Source organism: Nanorana parkeri, unplaced genomic scaffold, assembly GCF_000935625.1.
Source record: "Nanorana parkeri isolate BGI_ZX_2015 unplaced genomic scaffold, ASM93562v1 scaffold307, whole genome shotgun sequence".
In the NCBI taxonomy this organism is placed as follows: domain Eukaryota; kingdom Metazoa; phylum Chordata; class Amphibia; order Anura; family Dicroglossidae; genus Nanorana; species Nanorana parkeri.
In genome coordinates, this window is record NW_017306575.1 from 1,035,655 (window position 1) to 1,057,826 (window position 22,172).

General features: G+C 41.1%; 1 protein-coding gene across 1 annotated transcript in view; it reads right to left on the reverse strand.

Moving 5' to 3' along the window:
* Positions 1 to 14,514, reverse strand: part of CUNH9orf3 (chromosome unknown C9orf3 homolog) — a 303,413-nt gene extending 288,899 nt beyond the window's left edge. Inside the window, exons 1-2 of the mRNA XM_018557867.1 lie at positions 13,741 to 14,514; positions 9,350 to 9,516 (exon numbers count right to left, since the gene is read on the reverse strand). Coding sequence (XP_018413369.1) covers positions 9,350 to 9,516; positions 13,741 to 14,507 — 934 coding nt within the window. The 5' untranslated portion in view covers positions 14,508 to 14,514. The remainder of the gene's footprint in view (positions 1 to 9,349; positions 9,517 to 13,740) is intronic.
* Positions 14,515 to 22,172: the final 7,658 nt, after the last annotated feature.

Sequence of the window (22,172 nt, forward strand, 5' to 3'; positions counted from 1 at the left end):
ATATATCTATATAGATATATAGATATATCTATATAGATATATATATATTGGCAGATTAAAGGGAAATGGGTATGATCTGAAAATCTCCATCCACATTGACATGAACCATACTGATGCTCAAACTTTCAAGATTCATATGCTCAGATCTACAACAAAGTAGAACATGCCACTCCTTTAATTGCAAATGCATTCCATTGTATGTAACCCTTCCTCACACTGACACTTGCATTAGCTAGAATATGTAAATATGCAAAAGTCCATGTGACTCTTCAACTAAAATTGTAGAACATCCTGTTTAGAAGGATTATACACACAGCCTAGATAAACATAAAGTCCACTTTGGCAAATTAGCGAGGCAAACATAGTTTGAGTTAACAAATGGGCAGATTAATGCAAGAGATACAAATCATGTAGTCATGTACAATACAAATACTTCAGTTATTCTGAGATGCTCATAAAGTTTAGTAATGCATAGCTTTTGACATATATTGATGTCCAAAAGTAGCATTACTAGCTCTTTAATGGTGCTTATGTCTTGTGCAACATCATTTGCTGTACATAAATCAACTGGTTTGAAATATTTCTACTTAAGCCAGTAACACAGACCACACTGTCGTTTAACCACGACCCCATTTAGGCCTAAAATTCAAGTTTGTTTTTTTATTATAAAAAAGTAATTGATAACATTTCCAAATATTTGTGCACAGTTTTTTTCAGAACCTACTGGAATACAACCTATTTCATGTATACTTAAAGAGGGAACTATTACTATTATACAGTATGTTGTTAAGTAGTATAAACTTGCTGGGAAATGTGATCTGTGTCTACACTTTCAGTTCACAACTCATAAAAATGCCATAGGCTGATTGTAGAAAAATGCAGCAAACCACAGAATCATCAACAACATTGCACATTTAGAGAATGCTTCTTTAAGAAACAAGATTATTTTTATACACACTAACTCCATCAGACCAACTACTTGCAGAAATTCTCAAGGTTGAAGCTCCACCTCTAATGTGCTTCCAATTACACTCTCCTCACAAAAGACACAGAAGGTGTATGTGTGCTGAGAGTATTGGAAAATGTAAAGTGGGCCTAGTATTACGGTACATTTAAAAGAGTAACCCTTACAGGTATTTTCTACCTACAGATATCACAGTATTCCCCCGATGATGCCTTGATTGTCTGTTTTTCTAATACGACATATGGCACCATTTTTTTCAGGTATTATCCAATGCTGTGCTTGCGAAGGTCTGACACAGATCTGCCCCCTGCTACAAAGTTACAATATTTCAGTATGAGTGATTAATGGGTAAAGGTAACTGAGCAAATGCTTCCTCCTGTCTGCAGCTGACTGATTTCATCATCCTTGGCAAAGTCACTATTGACTGTTTTTTAATTATAAAAAGTACTGACTTAAATTTATCAGTGCAGACTTGTAAAGCTACTGAAAGGTCCACTTTAACGTTGAGTTTAAAAGAGAACTATGGTGTAACCTTTTTATCTAACGTCCTCCCATAACCCAAAGCTAACTTTATAGTGGGCTTTTGCCCGCTATATGCTGAGAGCGCCGCGGGACAGATCACGACAATACTTTCGAGATCCACCCAGCTGGCTGATTGACAGCACGCTCTGCCTATCTAGAAGCAGAGCTAGCTGTACCCGCCCCCTCCCTCCTCCGTTCCTCCAGTCAGCACTGGAGGATCGGAGAGGAGAGGGGGGAATCCCTGCGGGGAGCAGTGACTGACAGTCATCGCTCTCTGCAAGGAAATGATCGGGAAGTGAGCGAGCAACAGTATGTGTTCGCTCACTTCTCGATCTATAGAGTAAACGTGTGACAGTTTCATTGTCACATCTCAGCTCCAACTATGAGGATGGAAAATCACTCACCTCATAGTTCTCCTTTAATGTGATGCATTCAGCACATACTGATGGCAGGAGGTGTCAGGTAATTGCAGCTAAGGCACCTTTTATTATGTGGAAAGACAACCAAGAAGAATGTTTAAAATACTGATTTGATATCATTTTTTTTTATTATGGAATGTACTGTATTTTAGAAGCAATGAGCTTGTAGTAACAATGGATTGTACATAACCTGTTTGCTCTTTTCTTTAGGTTTACACCATCAATTGAAATTCCCTATCTTCCCATGTTTTGCATTTTTATAATGAAGAGTAGGACTCTGCTATTATTTACAGAGTTTTTACAGGGTTTGGCAGAGACAAGTTTAAGCTTTTGAAGATAGTAATGTACTTTAAGAGCTCCACTGTATATATAAGATAGCACTGCAGGTAAAATCTCTAATTGCAGATCCTGTTCACGATAAGCAGAATTTGCATTTATTACTACATGGATGGCTACCAAGTAGATATATGGGGTCTCCATACAGACAGTAAAGTTGCGCATACATTGTAATATTTTTTTTTTACAACACATGGGGTGAATGAAGAAAATATAACCAACTCCTTCGGTCAGCTGATTGAGGGATGCCAGATGTTTGTCAAGAACTGGCCATAATTCGCATAATGTATGGCCTGCCTAAACCCCCTCTAAACTGTATTTCCTGCCAATGTTTTGCTCTTAATAGGGTTTAACACGGCATTAGACTCAGAAATTAGTAAAAATCCAGGTATCCTTTAGGCATTTAGCTTTTTCTTATCCACAATGATTACATGGGAATGTAAAGCAGTTCAGGTGCAATTAAATGTCCACATAAAAGAGCGAACAGTGTGTAAAGGCTTAGTACATTTGTTGGGTTTTACTGTGTACCATCTCTTCCTGACCCAAGGACAATGTTGTCACCAAGACAGGAGAGGAAATCTCAGTACAAGTGCGGGAATGTTAAAATGTTTTCATTGCTGTCTATGTTGGTAGTGGGTCAATTTGTCATTACTTTAGCATAAGATCTGCAGTTCATTTCTTAACTTGTCATCAGTATTTAACAAGTGCTTTTCCAGTGGCAGGAGTACTAGGACACCTTTTAAAAAAAAGCAAAACTCCATTTTAAAATGAAAGGTCTTTTTGACCCACGTTTTTTAAGAATAAGGTGAGAAACAGTCTTAAAGTGTAAATGTGTATTCCTAACAAGCAGAAATGAGCTTTGCAACAAGCCTTACTGGCCTATGTGGCTGCAGGCAAAATGGGGTAAATTATCCTCTAAATTTACAGCTGAAGCATGTCAACTGTTAGCAGTTCACCCTGCTCCCTCCTGCAAGTAGTGACTGGCATCCATCCTGCCTGGGAAGGGGAAGCAGGCGGAGCTGAGCTGCCGAGAAAACTGATTTGGTAACTTTAGTGCTTCTGTTGTAAACTCTGAGGATTAATTGGTCACCGGGGCCTGAATCTACAGAGGTAACCGAGGGCTTCTTTTAAAGCCAATTTACTGCTGGTTAAGAATATTTGAATGTCCATAGCCTTGTCACAGGTTCATCTTAAATTGTATTTATATTTTTGCAGCCAAATTGGAATAATACCTACTAGGGATGTCCCGATACCACTTTAAGACTAAGTACGAGTACAAGTGCTTTGCCTCAGGTACTTGCCAATACCAAATACCAATACTTTTTCTTAAAGGGAGATGTGAAATTTTTTCTAAAATAACACAGCCTGATGATTTTGGGGCAGTTTCTCACCAGGGCTAAAAATACAGATGTCACCAGAACTGAATACGTCCCCAAAGCAGAACACATGTCCCTAAGGCAGAATAGTATTCTGCTTTGGGGACATGAATTGTGCTTTGGTGAAATGTATTCTGAGAATACATGTCCCCAAAGCAGAACACATGTCCCCAAAGCAGAACACATGGTCTTAAGGCAGAATAGTATTCTGCTTTGGGGACATGTATTCTGAGAATACATGTCCCCAAAGCCGAACACATGTCCCTAAAGCAGAACACGTCCCCAAGGCAAAATAGTATTCTGCTTTAGGGACATGTATTCGGCTTTGGGGACATGTATTCCTGAGAATACATGTCCCCAAAGCCGAATACATGTCCCCAAAGTAGAACACATGTCTCTTTGCAGAATAGTATTCTGATTTGGGGACATGTATTCTGCTTTGGTGACATGTATTCTACTTTACAGTTCCTAATCTGTCACAGGATACTGAGCGGAATGGAAGGAGAGCCCGGCCTCTCGTGACACGCCGGCCGCTCACATTGCTCTCCTTCTGCTCGGCCTTCTGTGACAGTTTCTCTACTCCGCGCTGGACGCTGCGCTGTGTCAGAGGGGACACAGAGCAGCACCCAGCGGGGAGGAGAGAAACCAGGCATGTACCGCAATTTCAGCAGGAAAGATGACACTTTTGGCATTTCACCAAAAGTGCCATTTTTGGCCGGTGTGTTTCGGTGCCACATTTCGGTGCATCCTTAGTTATAACCTTAGCCCACTCTAAACAAAACTATAAAGCATTGTTGTGGCTGGAGTTACATTTTAACCTTTTCACTAACATTCAAATATAAATTAATGCCTTTCAATGAACAATTCTATCTGTTCTTCAAAAAGTGTCACATATCCCTTATTTATAGTCATGTCTGGCGTTTGATGACTAATGTGTCTATTGTGACTTTTCACCTATAAAATATATAAGTGGTAAAGCTGCTAAATCGTTATTTTCATGCTTTATGTCACCGACGACAATGATTTTTTGATCTTTGGAAAGGTGTGTGAAATATTTTATTTTTCCTTCGTTGACTGAAAAAATGTTTTGAAGCCCTATTCTGAACATACAATAAACAGCTGCCACGGCTTACAATAGGAAACAGTTTCTCTAACAGAGAAGTATCCAATGAACACTCTTACCGTTACAGCAGACCAGGTGTCATAACAAAAGACATCCATCTACATACTCCCAATCATATAAAGATTACAACTGTGCTGTCCTGCAAAACAGTTATTTTCAGGCAATTATGACTGAGATATGTATGAACATCCTGTTTAAATAAGATAATTGACTACATAAGTCAATATTCGTGATTTTGGCAATAAAGACGTCAACAACATATTTTCATGCAATCCATCCATTGTAGACGCAGGGTTAGTCATTTTTGCGTGCATTTCCAGTTATGATAATTTCCTTGGAAACCACAAACTTTTTCTGTTGCTTAAGGAATCCCCTTTGTTCAGGCTGTGAGACTGAACTCGAGCATTCCAACACACCAAAAAACACACCATTCTATTGATTTATTTTAGCCCAGTACTGTACACAATGTGCGTCTGTGGTAAATGAAGAAAGAGGTGTACAGGATGGGTGGGGTCCATGTGAACTGGAGCTGGAATGAGCTAATTCATTTTAAGTAAATACATTCCTTTTTTTTCTTTTGCTCACTTAGAGGTGGAAAAGAGCTGTGGAAAATCTAAAATTACCTTATAATTGCTAAAGTACAAAATGAGTCATCCAGAAATTATGAATAGAACATCATTGCCCTCCACCATTAGGTACAAATGACTAATCATAGAGTTTGGAGCTGCCAACAACTTGGAAAATCATTGTCAATTTTACATCTTGTCAAATTGTCAAATATCCTTTCACGTTTCTTTGGATAAAAAATCTTCTAAACAACCCTGTATCCTAGTTTCACCTTTATATCTGCAGTATTACCCTTTTGGTTTATGATTTTACAGAGATCAGAAATGCTGTTCTGAATTCTAGAAAAAAGGTGACTGACTTCATTTTGCATGAAACTAATGTAAAAACACCTTCTGACCTTGGTGGTTTTTGGACACAGGAATCAATCCTATGATTCAGTTAAAGATATTAGAGATACACATTTGATATTGATATAGCAATTAGCCACGGGGAGAAATATATTGAAATGTTGATCACATCCTGACTCTCCACACTAATTATGGTTAAAAAAGTCCTCCTACAATGATTCTAGATTGAGGAACTAGATACAAAGTCTTTTTTTTTTTTTAAAGGTGGAGATGTTTTATAATAAGATCTTTTATAAAAGACAAAATACAGTCCATAATGTCTTCTTTTCATTATTCCAAGTGGTACGCAATGGCAGACCTGCACAAAACACTAAGGGGGTTTTTCACTAAGCTGCCGAAGGCAGCCGAGTGAATAACCGAGCAGAAGTGAGCCGAATGCAGTTTGGCTATTCACTTCAGTTGAGTACGGCTGATTTCAGCCATACATCGGCTGGCTTCGGCTGAGCCGAAGTGAAGAACCTGTTCAATTCAGCCGATCCAACATCGAGATCAGCTGAGCTTACCGCCCGGTAGTTCACTCGCTGTTGTTCGCCCCTATGCTCATAGGGGCCGAACAGCAGTTAGTGAATAGCTGAATGCCGCCAAGCGGCATTCGACTCGGTTGTTCTGCTTCCTACCTGGGAGTAGTGAGCAGAATTAAAAAAATGACATGCAAGGAAAAGAAAAAAAAAACACGTTGCGGGGCCCCCCTCCCGGTCCATTCTAGAATGAGGAGCTAGATACTAAGTCTTTTTTAGGTCTGGAAAGAAAGTTAGGAGGGACCCCAAGTGTAAAAAAAAAAAGTGTGTGTGGTTCCCCCTAAAAGTCACACCAGACCCTATAGGTCTTGTAGGAATATTTAAGGGGGAACCCCACCCCTGAAAAAGGGGGGTGGAAAAGTGGGGTTTCCCTCTAAATTTCACAACCAGACCCTTAATCCGACCACAGGCCTGGCAGGGCAGGCGCCATACTAGGTCACAGGCCCTCAGCATTGGGAGGGTGCTTTTTCAGGACCCCCCCCCGGAAAAGCACCTTATCCCCATGCCGATTGGGACAATGGCCTCTTCCGCCACAAGCTTGACCCGGTGGTTGTGGGGGTCTGCGGGTATCGGGCATATTTGCATCAGGGTACCCTCTTTAATAAAGGGGGCACCCAGATGCTGCCCCCCTTGTGAATGAGTAAGGGGTGTTTGTACCCCTACTCATCCACTAAAATGGTTAAAGAAAAATGTAAATAAAGAAAAAACACACAAAAAAAATCCTTTAGCTAAAAAAACCAAATAGTTTTAGCTGGGGAATGGCAGCTGAATGTAAATACAGCATGCAGTGGCTGGAAGCAATAGCCAGCCTGCTATTGGTTTTTGCACCCACCCACCGCCTGCTGTCAATCAGCAGAGGAGAGAACTGAAGGAAAAAGTTCAGGAGTCAGGAATGTGACTGATAGTCATTGTACCTGTAGTCAGGGTGAATCAATGTTGTTCCATTGTGACCAGTTGAAAGAGTGACAATTAAAGGAGAAGCCTTAACCCCATAAGGAGAAGCCTTATGGGGTTAAGGCTTTTCCCCGTAGTTCTCCTTAGGGTAACGGGCGGACGCAAACTAGCGTCCTCCCATCACCCTAAGCTCAGTATACCGCGAGCTACAAATACGTTATTGCCAAAACAAAGCCTAGTTTGTCCCTACAAAACAATGTTTTTATATTTGACTGGTGATGAAGTTATTGCCAAATAAACATGCCCACAGTGGAAAAGTAGAACGAAAACCTCAAATGCATAAAGAGTTTTGACAAACAGCCCCTTTGGGTCCATGGCAAAGTCATAAATGGGGTTTACCTGCTGCCTAGGCATCTTATAAGATAAACTGCTGTTAGTGGTCGATCTGTGTAGCAGTAGGCAGGGGGTTAAAAAGGAACTTCACCCTCATCTTAAAAATGACAATGCATGCATGTTTAGAAATGTTTAGGAATGGCAATCTACAATGATGATAATGTCAAGGGTAGCTACGATGAGTAACCTTCCCTCGACAACCAAGCAGGTCAGGCACTCCTTGGGCACAGCATCTGCATTCCAGCATTTTAACCTGAGCACTCTGTGCATTTGTATGAACAAAAGACCCAAACAGGAGATAAGTCCAGATGCTTCCAGCAGGCCATCACAGCTGAAGTGTAAAACACCAGACATCTGCTCCACAAGCTTAGATAGGAAAGGATTCACTGCCACCGTGGAGAGATCACTTTTGAAGCAATTAGACCATACTGCCATGGTTTTACAAATTAAGGTAACAGCAAGAACAAGATGGAGATCAGGGACACCAGCAAGAACTGGATTTTAAAGAGGGATAAGTGTTGGTTAGTAAAATCCTTGAATAAGAGGATGCCCTCTACTGGACTAGTGGTTTCCCTCTAAGGTGAGTCACTGGTAGATCCACAGTGGGTATAGCAAAATCCTTCCCAAATCCAGTCAGCGCTGAGGGAGTGTTCAGAACCCATCAAAGGGCTTCCAATCCCGACAGAAGGATACCTCAAAGAATAGGGGCAATGGAAAGGACTATGCAACTGTTGGAGCTCTGAAAAACCTGAGAATGGAAAAAGCAGCCTGATTTTCTAGATGCAGAGGAGTAGGTATAGCATCAACAAAAGCTGAAACCGTCTTCTTTTTTGCAAAAGACTGACATTTCTCAAATACAGTCTTATAGGCCCCAGGAATCGTTTGGGCACTGTAAGTTGGGTTCACCCAATGTGGCAGGACCATCCCCTCAGCATTTAGAAACAGACATGTTGTGAGCTTAGGTACTCACGAAACTCAGACAGCTGGCAGACGGTGGAAGGAACAAACTAAAATCAAAGTTCCAGGTGGCTCTTTGTAAACCAGGAGTAGCGGTGGGAAGATGCTTCCTTGATGCTGAGAGAGTGTGAAGTGCGCAAAACACTCCTCCCAGCAGATCACATTAGCTCTCTGTCCCTCAGTGTAACCCCTTCTGTGGCAAAGACTTGGAGAGAATAGGAAATTTAAAAGGCGCCCAGTGATGCAAACAATGAGATAGTTCCCAGTGATCAGCCTGATCAGACCGAGTCTTCAGAGACAGGGCAAGTGTTGAGGCACTGCCAACAGCTCTGGACCTGGAAAGTGCTCTGTGGTTGTCTTGATACCAGAACGGGGCTAGAAAGCATCTTATGCAGAACCCAGTATCCGAAGGTCACTTCCAGGCTGGCTACGCAACGTCCAGTTCACCAGGCTCCAGGTGCAGCACTCCAAACACCAAGCTAAGGATAGCTGCTCCAGATAGCTGCAATCATTGAAATAAGCTAGCAACACTGTAGAGAAAAATCATGATTAGAAAACAAACAAAAAAACGCGAGCAAAGAAGAGGTTAGACTTTTCTGGGCAGAGTTGGAGAATAGACGTTCATCCTACCAGGACACTAGCAAAAAACTAAGGCTTGCTAGCTGTAGGAGGGGTTATCATTGGTAAGCCTACAATCTTTTTGTTTGCCAGTGTCCAATCCTCCTCTAGGCGCCAGTTTATAGTGAAGACTTCCTGTGTCCCTTAATGGATGAGAAAGAAGCTGGGCTTATTCCTTATTCCAAGACAGTTGCTGAAACCATTTTACAGAGAGGCACACAAGTGTATTTTGCAATTGAAACAAAAGCTGCCTACCTTGCTCACAGTTGGCTGGAGCAGCAAAGTTTTCACCGCTCATTAGCACAATAAATGTGCTGTCAGCTCGGACAGTTGCATGCCATGTTGACATTGCTACTGGTGGCTCTTGACATGGAAAAAGGGCCCTGTTGTTGATAGGAGATCCAAATGTGTAAACACAGGGCCTAGTTTTAAAGGAAAAAAAAATACTTAATATGACACAACAAACAGATATGAGAGTATATATCAAACAGACATACATATCTGGCATCCACACATACATGTTTTAGATGGCATTTCAATAATGTAAGATTTCTGGAAGACACCAGGCTTTTTTTAGGCAGATCTTAGGGAAGCTGAGGGAAGAGTAGACCCAGCATATACTGTATTTTCCTTGAGATTCAGAAAGGTTTGCACTTTACATAAGACTCGAAAATTCAAGTTTGGGAAGTTTGATGGGCTTTCTGGCATAAGTAGTGTGGTAATGTTTTTTTAAGATAGAATAAGCAGGTGACCAAGCAATTTTACATATAGTTGCTCCTAAAGTACTGTAACTGTCAGGAAAGAAATATGAGGGCTGCTACTGCCACATTGTTCTACAGCAGCAAGCTCCAGGCCTGTCATCCTTATCCTTGCTTCACTAGTTCAGGAATCACTGATCTTGAATAAGTATGCAACCAGTAACGATCAAAGCCTTTACCTCCACACTTATCCCAGTGATTCACTGAAGTAAAGTAAGGATGCCTGTAAAGTTTTGCATTTTTACGGGACATGGTACAGCTAGTATTAGTCACATTCAGCTGTGCTTTTTCTTCCACATTACAGAACAAGTCTAGATCAATGTGACTAACTACTACTAGCTAAAGAAAGGATGATGATGGTAAGTAAGCTTGCATCTTTCAAAACATATTGGCTAGGCAGAATTATGGCAGTAAAATTAAACGTTCTTCCTTGATTGTTATTTGTGATGCATTTCGAGCAGTCCACCATCAAAATAATTTTGGATTATTTAGTTCAATTTTCCTAAATGTGTTTGAAACCAGAAAACCCCCTCATAGTGCAAATTCTATGTTAACCAGGACCTAACAAGTGTAGTCTCTATAGCTTCCACATATTAGACACTACCACCAACTAGTAACCCAATCTAGAATTTTTAGCAGAAATGATTGCAATTGTTTTCTTTTGAGAAAATGTTGCTGTTTTTTAATAACCTAGCCCTTACCCCTTGGATTCCTCATTGCTATTAAAGTCTTTAGTACTACTCCTCACCTTACTATTTTAACATTCAGGGATATTCTTAATGTGAATTTTTGGTCACCCGCTAAACTATTACAACTTAATCTTTAGAACAGTTTTTTTGTTTTTTGTATTCACGTGGAAAGGGATATTTTTTTGATATATGGGTGCCCCCCCCCCTTCAAATACTGCTGCTTTAATATATACAAAATAAGGATTACAGAGGAGATAATATCTCTGCCCAAGGAAATGTCATATCTAGGACAGGGAATTCATATCCTGGAAATCCAGCCCAGTTCACTGTATCCTGTCAATCCTCCAATGCTTTCTTATGCTACATAATAAATAACCATGATCAGCCTTACAAAGTCTATACGTACAGATTAAGATATTGCTGTCCAAACAATTTGGCCTGAATGCTCACACTGTTTTTTTAAATTCTCAGTTCAAATGAATGCTGGTTGAGAATCTGTCCCCGTTCCCACCTACTAATCAATTTTATAGGCTCCCCATTGTAATGGGCAGGCTCATTGGGCAATATTGATGCAGCAGCAGGTGAGCCAGGCTCCCATCCAGGAAAAAACAGTCAGTATTTGTATTCTAGTATCCCTAGAAAAGGGACCTGACTTGCAAACACCTGGAGGGGCCCAATATGTAGTGAAACTGGGGGTACTTCTGTAGAAGAAAACATGAGTAGCCCATTGGGTTGCTCTTGTATTTCTAATGCCACCTGGTGGTATATTTTAAAATGATCTAAGGAAGAAATTCATATAAAACCTTATTTTACACAGAATATTACTTCTAGACGGAAAACAGAGCAGGGAAAGGATTGCGCAGTATCACCCACCATGTATAGAATGCGAGACAGAAATATTTATCTGCTATGATGTGACTGCAGACAATGACTGTAAAACAATGCAATCTCTCACTCGCTATTTGAGGCCATCTACCAAACATGTTTAAGGACCCATTCACACTTGAGCATTCTGTTGCAGTGCATTAATACACATGCATCTATGAGCATTGCGTTAAGGCAGTACATTTATTATGAACGGTCTGCTAAAGCACAATTGGATGTGCGTGACCCTTTTTTTAACAGCACAGTGCACCACAACACACAGTATATGCCTTGAGGTGCGCTGTGGTGTCTTGGGCTGTACTGTACTATGTACTGCTATGCATTGTAACAATGTCTATGTTTTGCTTGTGCATTGTCAAAACTCAAAAGCTTGAATGGGTCCTTAATGTTCATTTGTTATAGCATCTGACATAAATACTAGGATTATCACAGAAGATGGTTTTCCAATTTCGTAAAGCATACAACTGATTGTACAATCTGCTCATATCTGTGGTTAATTAGGAACTTTAAGTGTGCCTTTCCAATACATCACCAACAACAGACAAGCATTTATGTTTATATAGAATTTTCTTATAATTTTAAAAAACATGATCATACATTTTATTTCTTCTCAAATCAATTCAAGTCTTCATGTCATAATCTGATTATCAATTCATGGTAATCAGATTATGACATGTTCAAGTCAATGGGGGCACACTGCATGGCTACAGTTGTCATGCTGTGGTAAATCAGCAGCTGGGTGGCAGGTTTCTAAATTAGTGGGCTGGGGGGGGAGACTAAAGCAATCTTTTTCTAAAAGTGCAAGTTAAGTTTTTTAACATAATATATGGTTATATATTTTGTGGGTCTCTTCATAGGGTCAATGTGATTTTTTAATTGGCTGAGTATATTAAAACTAGAATTGCTCGGGTCTACCGTATTCATCAATCGTGACACAAGAATAATTTATGGGATTAGGGAAACCATGTCACTCTTTTCAACCTCTTTTTGATGGCACAATATAAAAACAAATTTGTATCACTCAGCCATGGATACTAAAATCATCTTGAATTGGTGCAGACACTGTCCTTCCTTCCGCAGGGTGGTTACTTTTGTTCCCCATGGTCCATGTGTATGTATTGCAAAGTAGCCACCACTTCAAGCTCGCTCCCGTGATGGACTACAATCCCAATACAAATTAGTAAACTAAACATGAGATTATAGTCCATCACAGGAGCAATCATGGAGCGGTGGCTACTTTACAACACGCACAGGGACCATAGGTAACAAAAGTAGCCACCCTCCAGAAGAAAAGACAGTGTCAGCACCAATTGAGAGATGATTTGAGGATCTACAGCTGAGTGATACACAAAAAAGGTCCCGTATTGTTAACAGTTAAGGTATTTGAATGCATTTTTACGATATAACTCCTGAGTTTAGTGTCACTTTAACTGTTGTCCTATGAAAAATTGGTAGAGCAAATGGTCATGACGATGTCTACTCTTACACTGCCACATTCCAAGGAATGGACTGTATCCATCTGAGGATACAATTACAAAAGAACCGCAAAAAAATAATAAGGTACATATATCTTTTTATGGAAGGCAATATCCTCAAAAGAAGTCAAGCTTCAATAAGCTTTTTCTATAAGCAAGGTCTACATACTGCCAATCTATCTTGTATCATTAGAGGCAAAAAGGTAGATATATGTATATGTGATGCTCCCTAGGAATTCTAGCAATTCACTAAATGAAATGATGGAACAGATGGCACAGTAAATGAGTGTAGCCAACAATGAGTTTTATGACAAGCTGTGTCTCAGTTCTTAGGCCTTGAAAAAAATGTCTGAAGCCAGAAGCATGAATGTGTCAGTCATTTATTATTTATCAACAATATCTGAGATCCAAAAGTCAATAAAGGTGTTAAAAAAATGCAGGTACATACCGCTGCTCACCACACCTGCCTTAATTTTCACCTCATAAACAAAGAATTTCTGGCACCTAATCATCTGCCATTCTAAAAGTGTACACAGACAGCTGAATTGTGAACTAGACTTCCTGCAGTCCTTGTCTTTTAAATGGTTACGTCTGAATAGAGAGGGATGGCAAATCAGAGCCTTTGATCCAAGCTTAAGGGATGTAATCCTGTTAGAACTCAATGTGCTATAAAGCTGACCTTCTTTGCTGTGATCCAGATTTGAAGCAAGGCATAAAAGGGATGCCGAGCATATTTACGGTGTCTTAATGGCAGTTGAATCCACTCGTATTAGATGTCTCGTGCTTGTATCTGTGTGACTTGACAGTAGCTGATCATATATATTTTTTTAAATACTGACCTTCCACTTTGGTCTTTAGTCCACTTCACTGATCTCCCATTTGCTGTTGTTTTATACCACATCCTTACAGCTGAAGGGAAAGCACATGGCATCTTTACTCCAGCTTTTCTGATTTGCAAACTCCATGAATCAGTAACAAAGATGAGCTCCCCGCATCCTGGTGCCTGGCTGCATTGCATGTAATAAGATAGTTGATCCTTCCATCGGCTTGCAGGTGAAGCTTCAAGTTCAGGAGGCATATTAAGGGTGTCAGGCAACTGTTGCTTAGATCCATGACTTGTCTGGGTAGAACACATGTAGTTTGTAGTAACTGGCACAGCAGTGACATCTACCTCCTCGACCTTTAACACAGCTAAATCACAACAGTCCAACACTAGAACAAAATCAGCACTCCCATGATTCCTTCTGTCACAGCAGTTCCCTGAACTAGTAATCTCAGTAGTCTGCTTCCTGTTACCATGGTGATCACACTTATCAGAAGTATCTCTTTCACCTATATCACGCAAGGTGGCGTCTTTCACATTACTATGCGATGGGCATATATTCAATTGTGGCATAGGTGATTCACATCTTTGGACTTCATTGGCTTCAGCCAGCTGAGCTTTGCTTGTAGTAACTTCCCCAGCGAAAGCAGGGTGAAGAAATAACACAACACTACCTGATAGAGTCTGGCTGTCAAAATTCACATCCAAGTCCAGAGCAAAATGCTTCACAAGTATTTGACTTGTATTAGCCATCAATGGTAAGTCATCAGCATCCTGATCCATCCTCAAAGCAAGGCAACGGTTTTCAGGGCCAACAGAACGTCCTCAGCAAAATAACAGAATCTGGAAAAAAAAAGCAAAAACAGAATTTTAATAAAAAGCAGACTGAAAAAAAAAAAGGTTCTAAGCAGAGTCTGCAAGAACCCACTGAAATGCCTTAATGCATAGCCAACTAAAAGGATAACAAATAGGGTCCATCACAATTACATAGGAAATTAAAGGGAATTTCCAGGTGCAAGGAAAAGCCCATAGTTTTAAAGACTTCTTCATGTAACTCCAACTAAAATTTTGTTTAGAATTTTTAGAACCTGTCAGGTTTTTACTGATGTCTATGTTCCCTGCACTTCCTGCCAAAGACAGGAAGTAAATACAAATCTCTCCAAAATGAGGGGAAATCCAACCTCTGACCATTCTCAAGGGAAACGGGTGTGCCTATTTACATATAGCCTCTCACTTCCCGATGGGTTGACAACTGTAGAATTTTGGATTCCCCAAATGTTTCTCTCCCAGTGACAAAATTTCCCAAGATAGATGGAGATGTTTGATCTCCCTAGCAAGAACATAGAACTTAGATCCACACTCTGTCTAAAACTAGTATATGGTTTGTCTAGACTTTAACAAAGGCTGACCCATCCCTACAGCTGCCAGATTTTTCGTTAATACAGAGCTGCAATAAACTGCGTTGCTCCAGCTGATGAAAATTATCAATGCAGAGTTACCATAAAATATATGTTCTGTGCAAATCAATGTATGACTATGGTGCATCAGCTTAGGGGTCCAGTTTGAGGGAGGGGTGCCAAAAAATATATACCTTCTCATTGTCTTGGTGCTTTCAGAATTACTTTCTTTTTCCAGAGATACAGGTATATGATACTAACTCAAGATTATCCACCCGGGCTCTCTGATTACCGCTAACTGTTAATTATTTGCTAATTGGTTGCTATGGATCACATATTTTCAATTTCATTCAAGTTATATCAATCTGCTTGATATGACCGCAGAACGTGGATTCTGAAAACCTGCAAGGAGAACATATTTTTTCAACCACTTATATGTAGGGATATTGCTGACAGATACAGATAAGATAAGTGGGCTCTTCTGCCTGTTAAATAACAGTTTAAAAAACTGTTTATGCAATATATATATATATACACTGAGTGGCCAGATTATTATGACCATCCCATCAGTACTTCGTTGGGCCACGAGATGACTTAGTTGGGCCGCCTCGTGACTCCACGAGATGTTGAAAGGTGATGCGAGCAATCTGACACGGCACTGTTGCCCTTCTGTTGTCTTGTACCAGTCTTGCCACTCTCCGTTCTGCCCTAACATTGACTAGTCGCTGACGGCCACAATTCAAACGTTTAGACCCAAATTTTCGGCTGACAGTCCAGTCTTTAAAGACTTTAACAATGAGCCCCTCTTGAACATTTAACGATGCACAATGCAAAAACATGGAAACTTTGTTGTGAGATAACACCATCGAAGAACAATGTGCCATAGTGCGCTTTCTTTGGGAAGAGGGCGTGAAACAAGTGGAAATTCACAATTGCCATAGTGCATGACTTGGGATACCGGGAAGTCTGCGCACAATGGGTTCCCAATCAGCTTACTGCTCTGCACAAGCAACAGCGTGTGGAAGTGACGACCCAGTTCTTGAGACAGTATGAAGAAGAAGTGTTCTGAAGAGAACAAGTGCTCATAGTCACTTCTCTTAAAGCCGTTAAATGTATTTTGCCTTTACATTCTGCTTCTTATTCGTATATTTAGAAAATTGTGTTAATAGCGATATGTTCGGTAAAATGACACAAAAGCACCAGAGGGTTCTTTGCAGCATGATGGACATTTTTTTGTGACTAATGTTCAGTCTTTTTTCCAAAATTACAGTATTGGTGAAATTACTGACACTCTTGCGCCTTCTTTATAATAGATTGGGGGCAATTTAATTATTTTTACATTTAAAAGCTTTTAAACTGATGATTTATATATTTTATTTTACTATATTTGCCCCCAAAAAATTTAAAAATGTGCTTCTACAGCCAAAACTTTTTTTTATCTGGAATAAAGTTTGAAAGTGTTTAATCTCCTATCAGGTTTTTATTGCTGATTGTGACCCTGCTGGGAAGTTTCACCCTGTGTATTTCTTGTGGTGACCATTGTCTTTGGGACGGGAAATTTTACAACTGGTACTGGAAAAAGAACAGAGGAGAAATCTTTCAATATACATGTCTGCCCCAGTGACAGTTGTCTAAAGGTGCCCATACACCTTACAATTATCTGCAGATTTTCTGTGGTCAGATGGAAAAAGTGCAACAGATTGGCCCAGGTGGAGATTACTCCATCCACACAGTTAAGTGTAGATGGAGGAATCTGTTGCACCTTTTCCATCTGACCACAGAAAATCTGCAGATAATTGTAAAGGTGTATGGCCAGCTTAAGAGGGGATTTCCTCTTTGTTGTGTCTCCGGGACAGAAAGTGAAGACAAATCTTCCCAACAGGAGACAGAAAAAAAAACCATTCTGTACTATATCCAAAATATAAAAAGAATTGGCCTTAGATATTTTTTATATGGGTTATACTAAAACCAAAGGGTTTATTGAACATTAGTTGTTAAAGCACACTGAAAACACCAAGAAGGAAGCGGATAAAAGAGGTAAGAGTCACTCCTATGACTTATTTAATTGTGTGTGTAAATCAGGTTGAACTACTAAGTTCTGTAAGCAATAGGCTGGTTCGCGTGCACAGCTGCTCCAGATTCTGTCTGCTCCAGTATTGATAAATTCCCCTCAATGTGTGTTCTCCGTTGTCAAAAAAAGTATGGGAGTTGAGTGCTCATTCAGGGACCCTCACAAGTGTATGTTAGAAGCCCATTTAAAACCAAAGGGACGCTTTAACACAACATGCCTCAATGTGCACACACACAGGTGTGAATGGGCCTAAGACCTGCACTGCGCATGCACCCGCCCCAAGCACGTGGCGCAGACACTTTGAAAAAGTTTTTTATTTTATTTTTTTAATCGTTATGCATATATCTACTGCTTGCTAGCTGTAGATATATGCAAAAACCGCTGAGTGTTTAATAACCCTTTAAAGATGCAAATCAGGTGTGACGCACAGCAAGGAGTATGCTGCTAGGAGAGAGAAAAGTGGCAGAGAGATAAGCTAAACAATGTGCTGCTTCTCTTTTTACTATCCAGTCACAGGGTGAGGGTGGAGAAGAGACCTGAAAGTCAAAGTGAAACGGCAGCAGAGAGAGATCAGGTCCCCTCCTCTGTTAGACACGACTGTGCTGTATGGTGGAGCTGCGTAAATCTCAGGACGAGATGGACAAAAATACACAGGTAAAACAGCTCTCATATTTGTATTTTATCTGTGTATTGAGCTGTTTGCCTGACATTTAGCTTCAAACATTATTAGGATTTGCCTCTGATTGCAATTTACAAAACACCTGCAGTCACTTATGTTCCAACAAAAACAAATTCTATAAATCAAATGCAATTTATGGGAAAAATTGTATCAATATTGTTTTTTGTTTTTTTAAAGATGTGCAACAAAAAATAAATATTTGCTTCATAAAATTAAAATATATGCAGTCTAAAATGTATTATTCATTCTTAAAAGTCATATTCTAAAGCCAGAAGTAGAATGTAACTCAGGGGATTTACATACTTTGTATAATGTGACAGCTCTCAGATCACCACTTCTAGTAAATTATGAGAAAAAGAGCCAATTTACTAGAAGTGCATCCAAAGTATTCCTCAGAGATTGCGCAAGACGATTTTCAAGTTTATAGTTAAATATTCAAGGTATATCATTACATCTTAGTAGCAGAAAGCCCATTAACATTCTGGATAATGACCTCCTGATAGCAAACAAAACCTCTTCTCTTTGGGAAAGAAGATATGAAAGTAACAGCAGAGCCTGAAAAAAAAACATTAAAAGATAATGTTTGCTGATGTACAGTCATAAGACATGAACAGATTTGCAGAGAATGGACTGTTTACTATATACAGCATCTATAATGTATTTGGAACTAGGATACTTGAAGGAGCTGAAGACAGAGTGAATATACTGCCATTCTGCTTTAAAGTGACCATGCCATCTGAGACATATGTGGGCTGCCATTGCTGTGCTCCTTTTGAAAATGCTAGATGCCTGGCTGTTCTTGAATTCCACACCTGTCGCTACAGACCTGGAACTAGTTAAATGAGTGCCAGAAAAAAGTGTCAAATCTCCTTATTTCTATGTTTGTTTCAGGTCCACTACTCAGACAGTATTGAAGCCAAAGCATCCGCATAAAAGACAGGCAACTAGCATTCTTAAAAAAAGGGGTCAACAATATTATTAAGAACACAAAGCGCAAAGCTCACCCCTATCATGCGTTCTTGCAATCAACACTTGGTGCACGGTTGACTAACTTCTGGAGTGATAGGCTCAAAAACTGTAGAACCAGCACATGATGATCTTCCAAAGAAATTCAAACTTTATTCCACATGCATCTATACAAAGAACAACCGCTGATATGTATCTGCCTAACTCGGCCTTGGTCAGAGCTATGACTAAGGCAGAAACACATCAGCAGTTGTTCTTTGTATAAATGCATGTGGAATAAAGTTTGAATTTTTTTGGAAGATCGTCATTCTACAGCTTTTTCAACAATATTATTCTCTCACAGCAGATACTCTTTGAGGCATCAGAACCAGTATTAGGGAGCAATTATCCTTATTACTGACAGTGTCTGAAGAGACTGACAGCTTTGTTCAGTAACAGTGTAAGGAGCATAGGGCAGAAAGTGGCAAGTCTCACTGTTTCGGCCATGTCTGAGTATTACAGCCCCATAAACTTCTATGGGGTCGCGTCTGAAGCTGGATATAAAGGGAGATGACGTCTATGTAATGCAAAGGCGTGGCCAGGATGTAAACAGACATCCGGGCCACATGGTAAGTTTGTAATTTGCGGAAGGGGAGGGTGAGTTTGGTTAGGTCAGGACGAAAGGGGCAAAAAACTGAGTGCACTTAAAGTGCACTTATCCTTTAAGTCCAATGGTCACATAATCAGGCATGTAAAGTCAATTGTTTGCATCAGCAACAGTCTCCCCATACCTATATTAGATGTCCCTCCACGTTACAACTAGAACATCCCTGAATCTCTAAGAAAATTGTAAAAAGTTAAGCTTAAAAAAAAAGAACCTTAGTCATGCCTACCCAATCCCACAATGCAATCAATGTAACAATGGGAGATGCCTACTGTACTTGGTATGTGTCATGAAGTTGGTGGATGTTTAAAGTGGGCTTTCGGTAAGTTTACAAGCTTGGATGAATAAGGTCCTGACATGTATATAGAGAAAAAAGGTGTCACATGACCATCCAGACTTCTTTTTCATGCTGCTGTGCACTGGCTGGTGGAACTCAATGTCCACAGTAACAGTGACAGATATTTGGCAGACATCATGCTCATTTAAGTTAACACTCACAGCTTTGCCTAAGTGTAAACAGCAGAACACAGTGCACCAGATGCTGTGTGTTACATGTGTTTGAAGTCCAGATCACACTGTACAGCAGAAGACCCCAGTCTGGGCTACCCCTTCATTACACGTTATTACAGCAAGTAATATAGCAAGTCAAATGTACTTAGTAAGATACAACATTGCATTCCCACATTGAAAGCAGCACAACAATACACACTGTCAACTGCAGAAGTCTCCTGAGTCTGGCAATTAAGTGTGCACAGAGAGGATGGAGGGGAGTCTCTTTGAATAGAACACTTTCTCACCTGAAACAAGATGCTTTACATGCGTTTGCAGTCTAGATCACACTGCAGAGATACTACCCTGAACAACACACTTAGTCTCAGGATTTAGTGTGCACAAGGAGGAAGCAGGCTCTGCCACCCAGGGCAGCCATCAGGGGGGTACGGCCGATACTCATGTAAGGGGCGCGGGCAGCCTGGGGGGCTCGCCCGGGGCCCTTACATGACTATCGGCCGACGGTTAAGGGCGAGGAGGCGGAGGCCTGGCCCTAGTAGCGCAGGGCCCCAGCATTGCCGCTGCAGCGGCTTTGAGACAAGCTAGGGCCCCATCAGCGACGCTGCTCGTCTGATGTCGGACTGGCCGGAAGTGACGTCACGTTAGTGACGGGACGTCACTTCTGGCTGGTCCGGCGGAAGACGAAGCCATGTGTGCAGGTAAAAGGAGCTAGGAAGGAAGGAAGAAGGAAAGGAGGGAGGGGAGGGATACAGCCCTGACCAGCCCACCTGAGACCCCTTCAGAGCCCACCATAGACAGTCTCAGATGGGCTGTGCGCCATCTATGGTGGGCTCTGCAGGGTCACTCTCATCAGGTGGGTCCTGTGTCCAGCGTGTCACTAAGCCCTGCGTCCAGCACGTCACTAAGCCCTGCGTCCAGCACGTCACTAAGCCCTGCGTCCCGCACGTCACTAAGCCCTGCGTCCAGCACGTCACTAAGCCCTGCATCCAGCGGCGCGGGGGGGAGGGGGGGACCTAGCCTGAAGCTGTGTAAGGGGCCCCAAATTTTCTGATGGCTGCCCTGCTGCCACCAACTCTTTTTCATCCAGATAAAACTGGCTCTATGTAAGTCGTGTGAGCCAAAGATGTAATAGCTGTGATTTGCATTACCCGTAGCTCAGACAAACAGGAAGTGTACCTGCTGCAATGCCCTTTGATGAAAATTTAGATGCATACAGTGGAAAGGAGGGAGGGAGACATTTTCCACCAAGCACCAAATGCAGAAGCAAATCAGATGGAAACAGGTGAGGCTGTAGCTGTACACCCAAAAACATAAACCACATTAAAGCATTCAAATTTCTATAACAATGTGTGTTCTATAAAAACGTCTGTTCACCCCACCAGTGACTTTCTCTTCCTTGTCCATGGTGGCACTGTATTACAGGTTCAGGTACCCCCTTTGCAGCATTGCCACTGTGGCTTGGTCCTGTCAAATGCCTGGGCCATGCAGAGCAAAAGTGAGGCGGTCACATGACTTGTAAAAGAGAAATGGGGAAAAATGGATTTATGACCATTTTTTAATACTGTATACAGAGCTTGCTGCTTTTCTTTGAATGGACATTTCCAATACAGATTTGAACACATGTGAGTGCAGGTTTACAACCACTTTAAAAGAGAACTATGGGGTAACCTTTTCATCCCAAAGTTCTCTTTAGGGTCACAGGAGGACATATACTAAATGTCCTCCAAAAGACCCAAAGCTCAGTATATAGTGGGCTATTGCCCACTATATGATGAGAGCACTGCAGCCGGGACGGATCCTGACAATACTGTGGAGATCCACCCCGCTGGCTGATTGATAGAGGGCTCTCTCTATCTACAAGCAAAGCCAGCTAAGGCCCCACCCCACCCCCACCCTGTCCATCCCTCCTGTCACCACTGGAGGATCGGAGAGAGGGTGGGGAATCCCTGCGGGAAGCAGTGACTGACATTCACCACTCTCTGCAGGGAGATGATCGGGAAGTGAGCTAGCAGCTCTATGTTTACGCTTACTTCACGATCAATAGAGCCAACGTGTGATGATTTAATGTCACACGTCAGCTCTAACTAAGGGGATGAGTGTAATTCACTCACCTCATAGATCTCCTTTAAGTACCCTCTACACTAAAGAATCCCTCTAACACTTAACTCTCCCCTACCCGAAC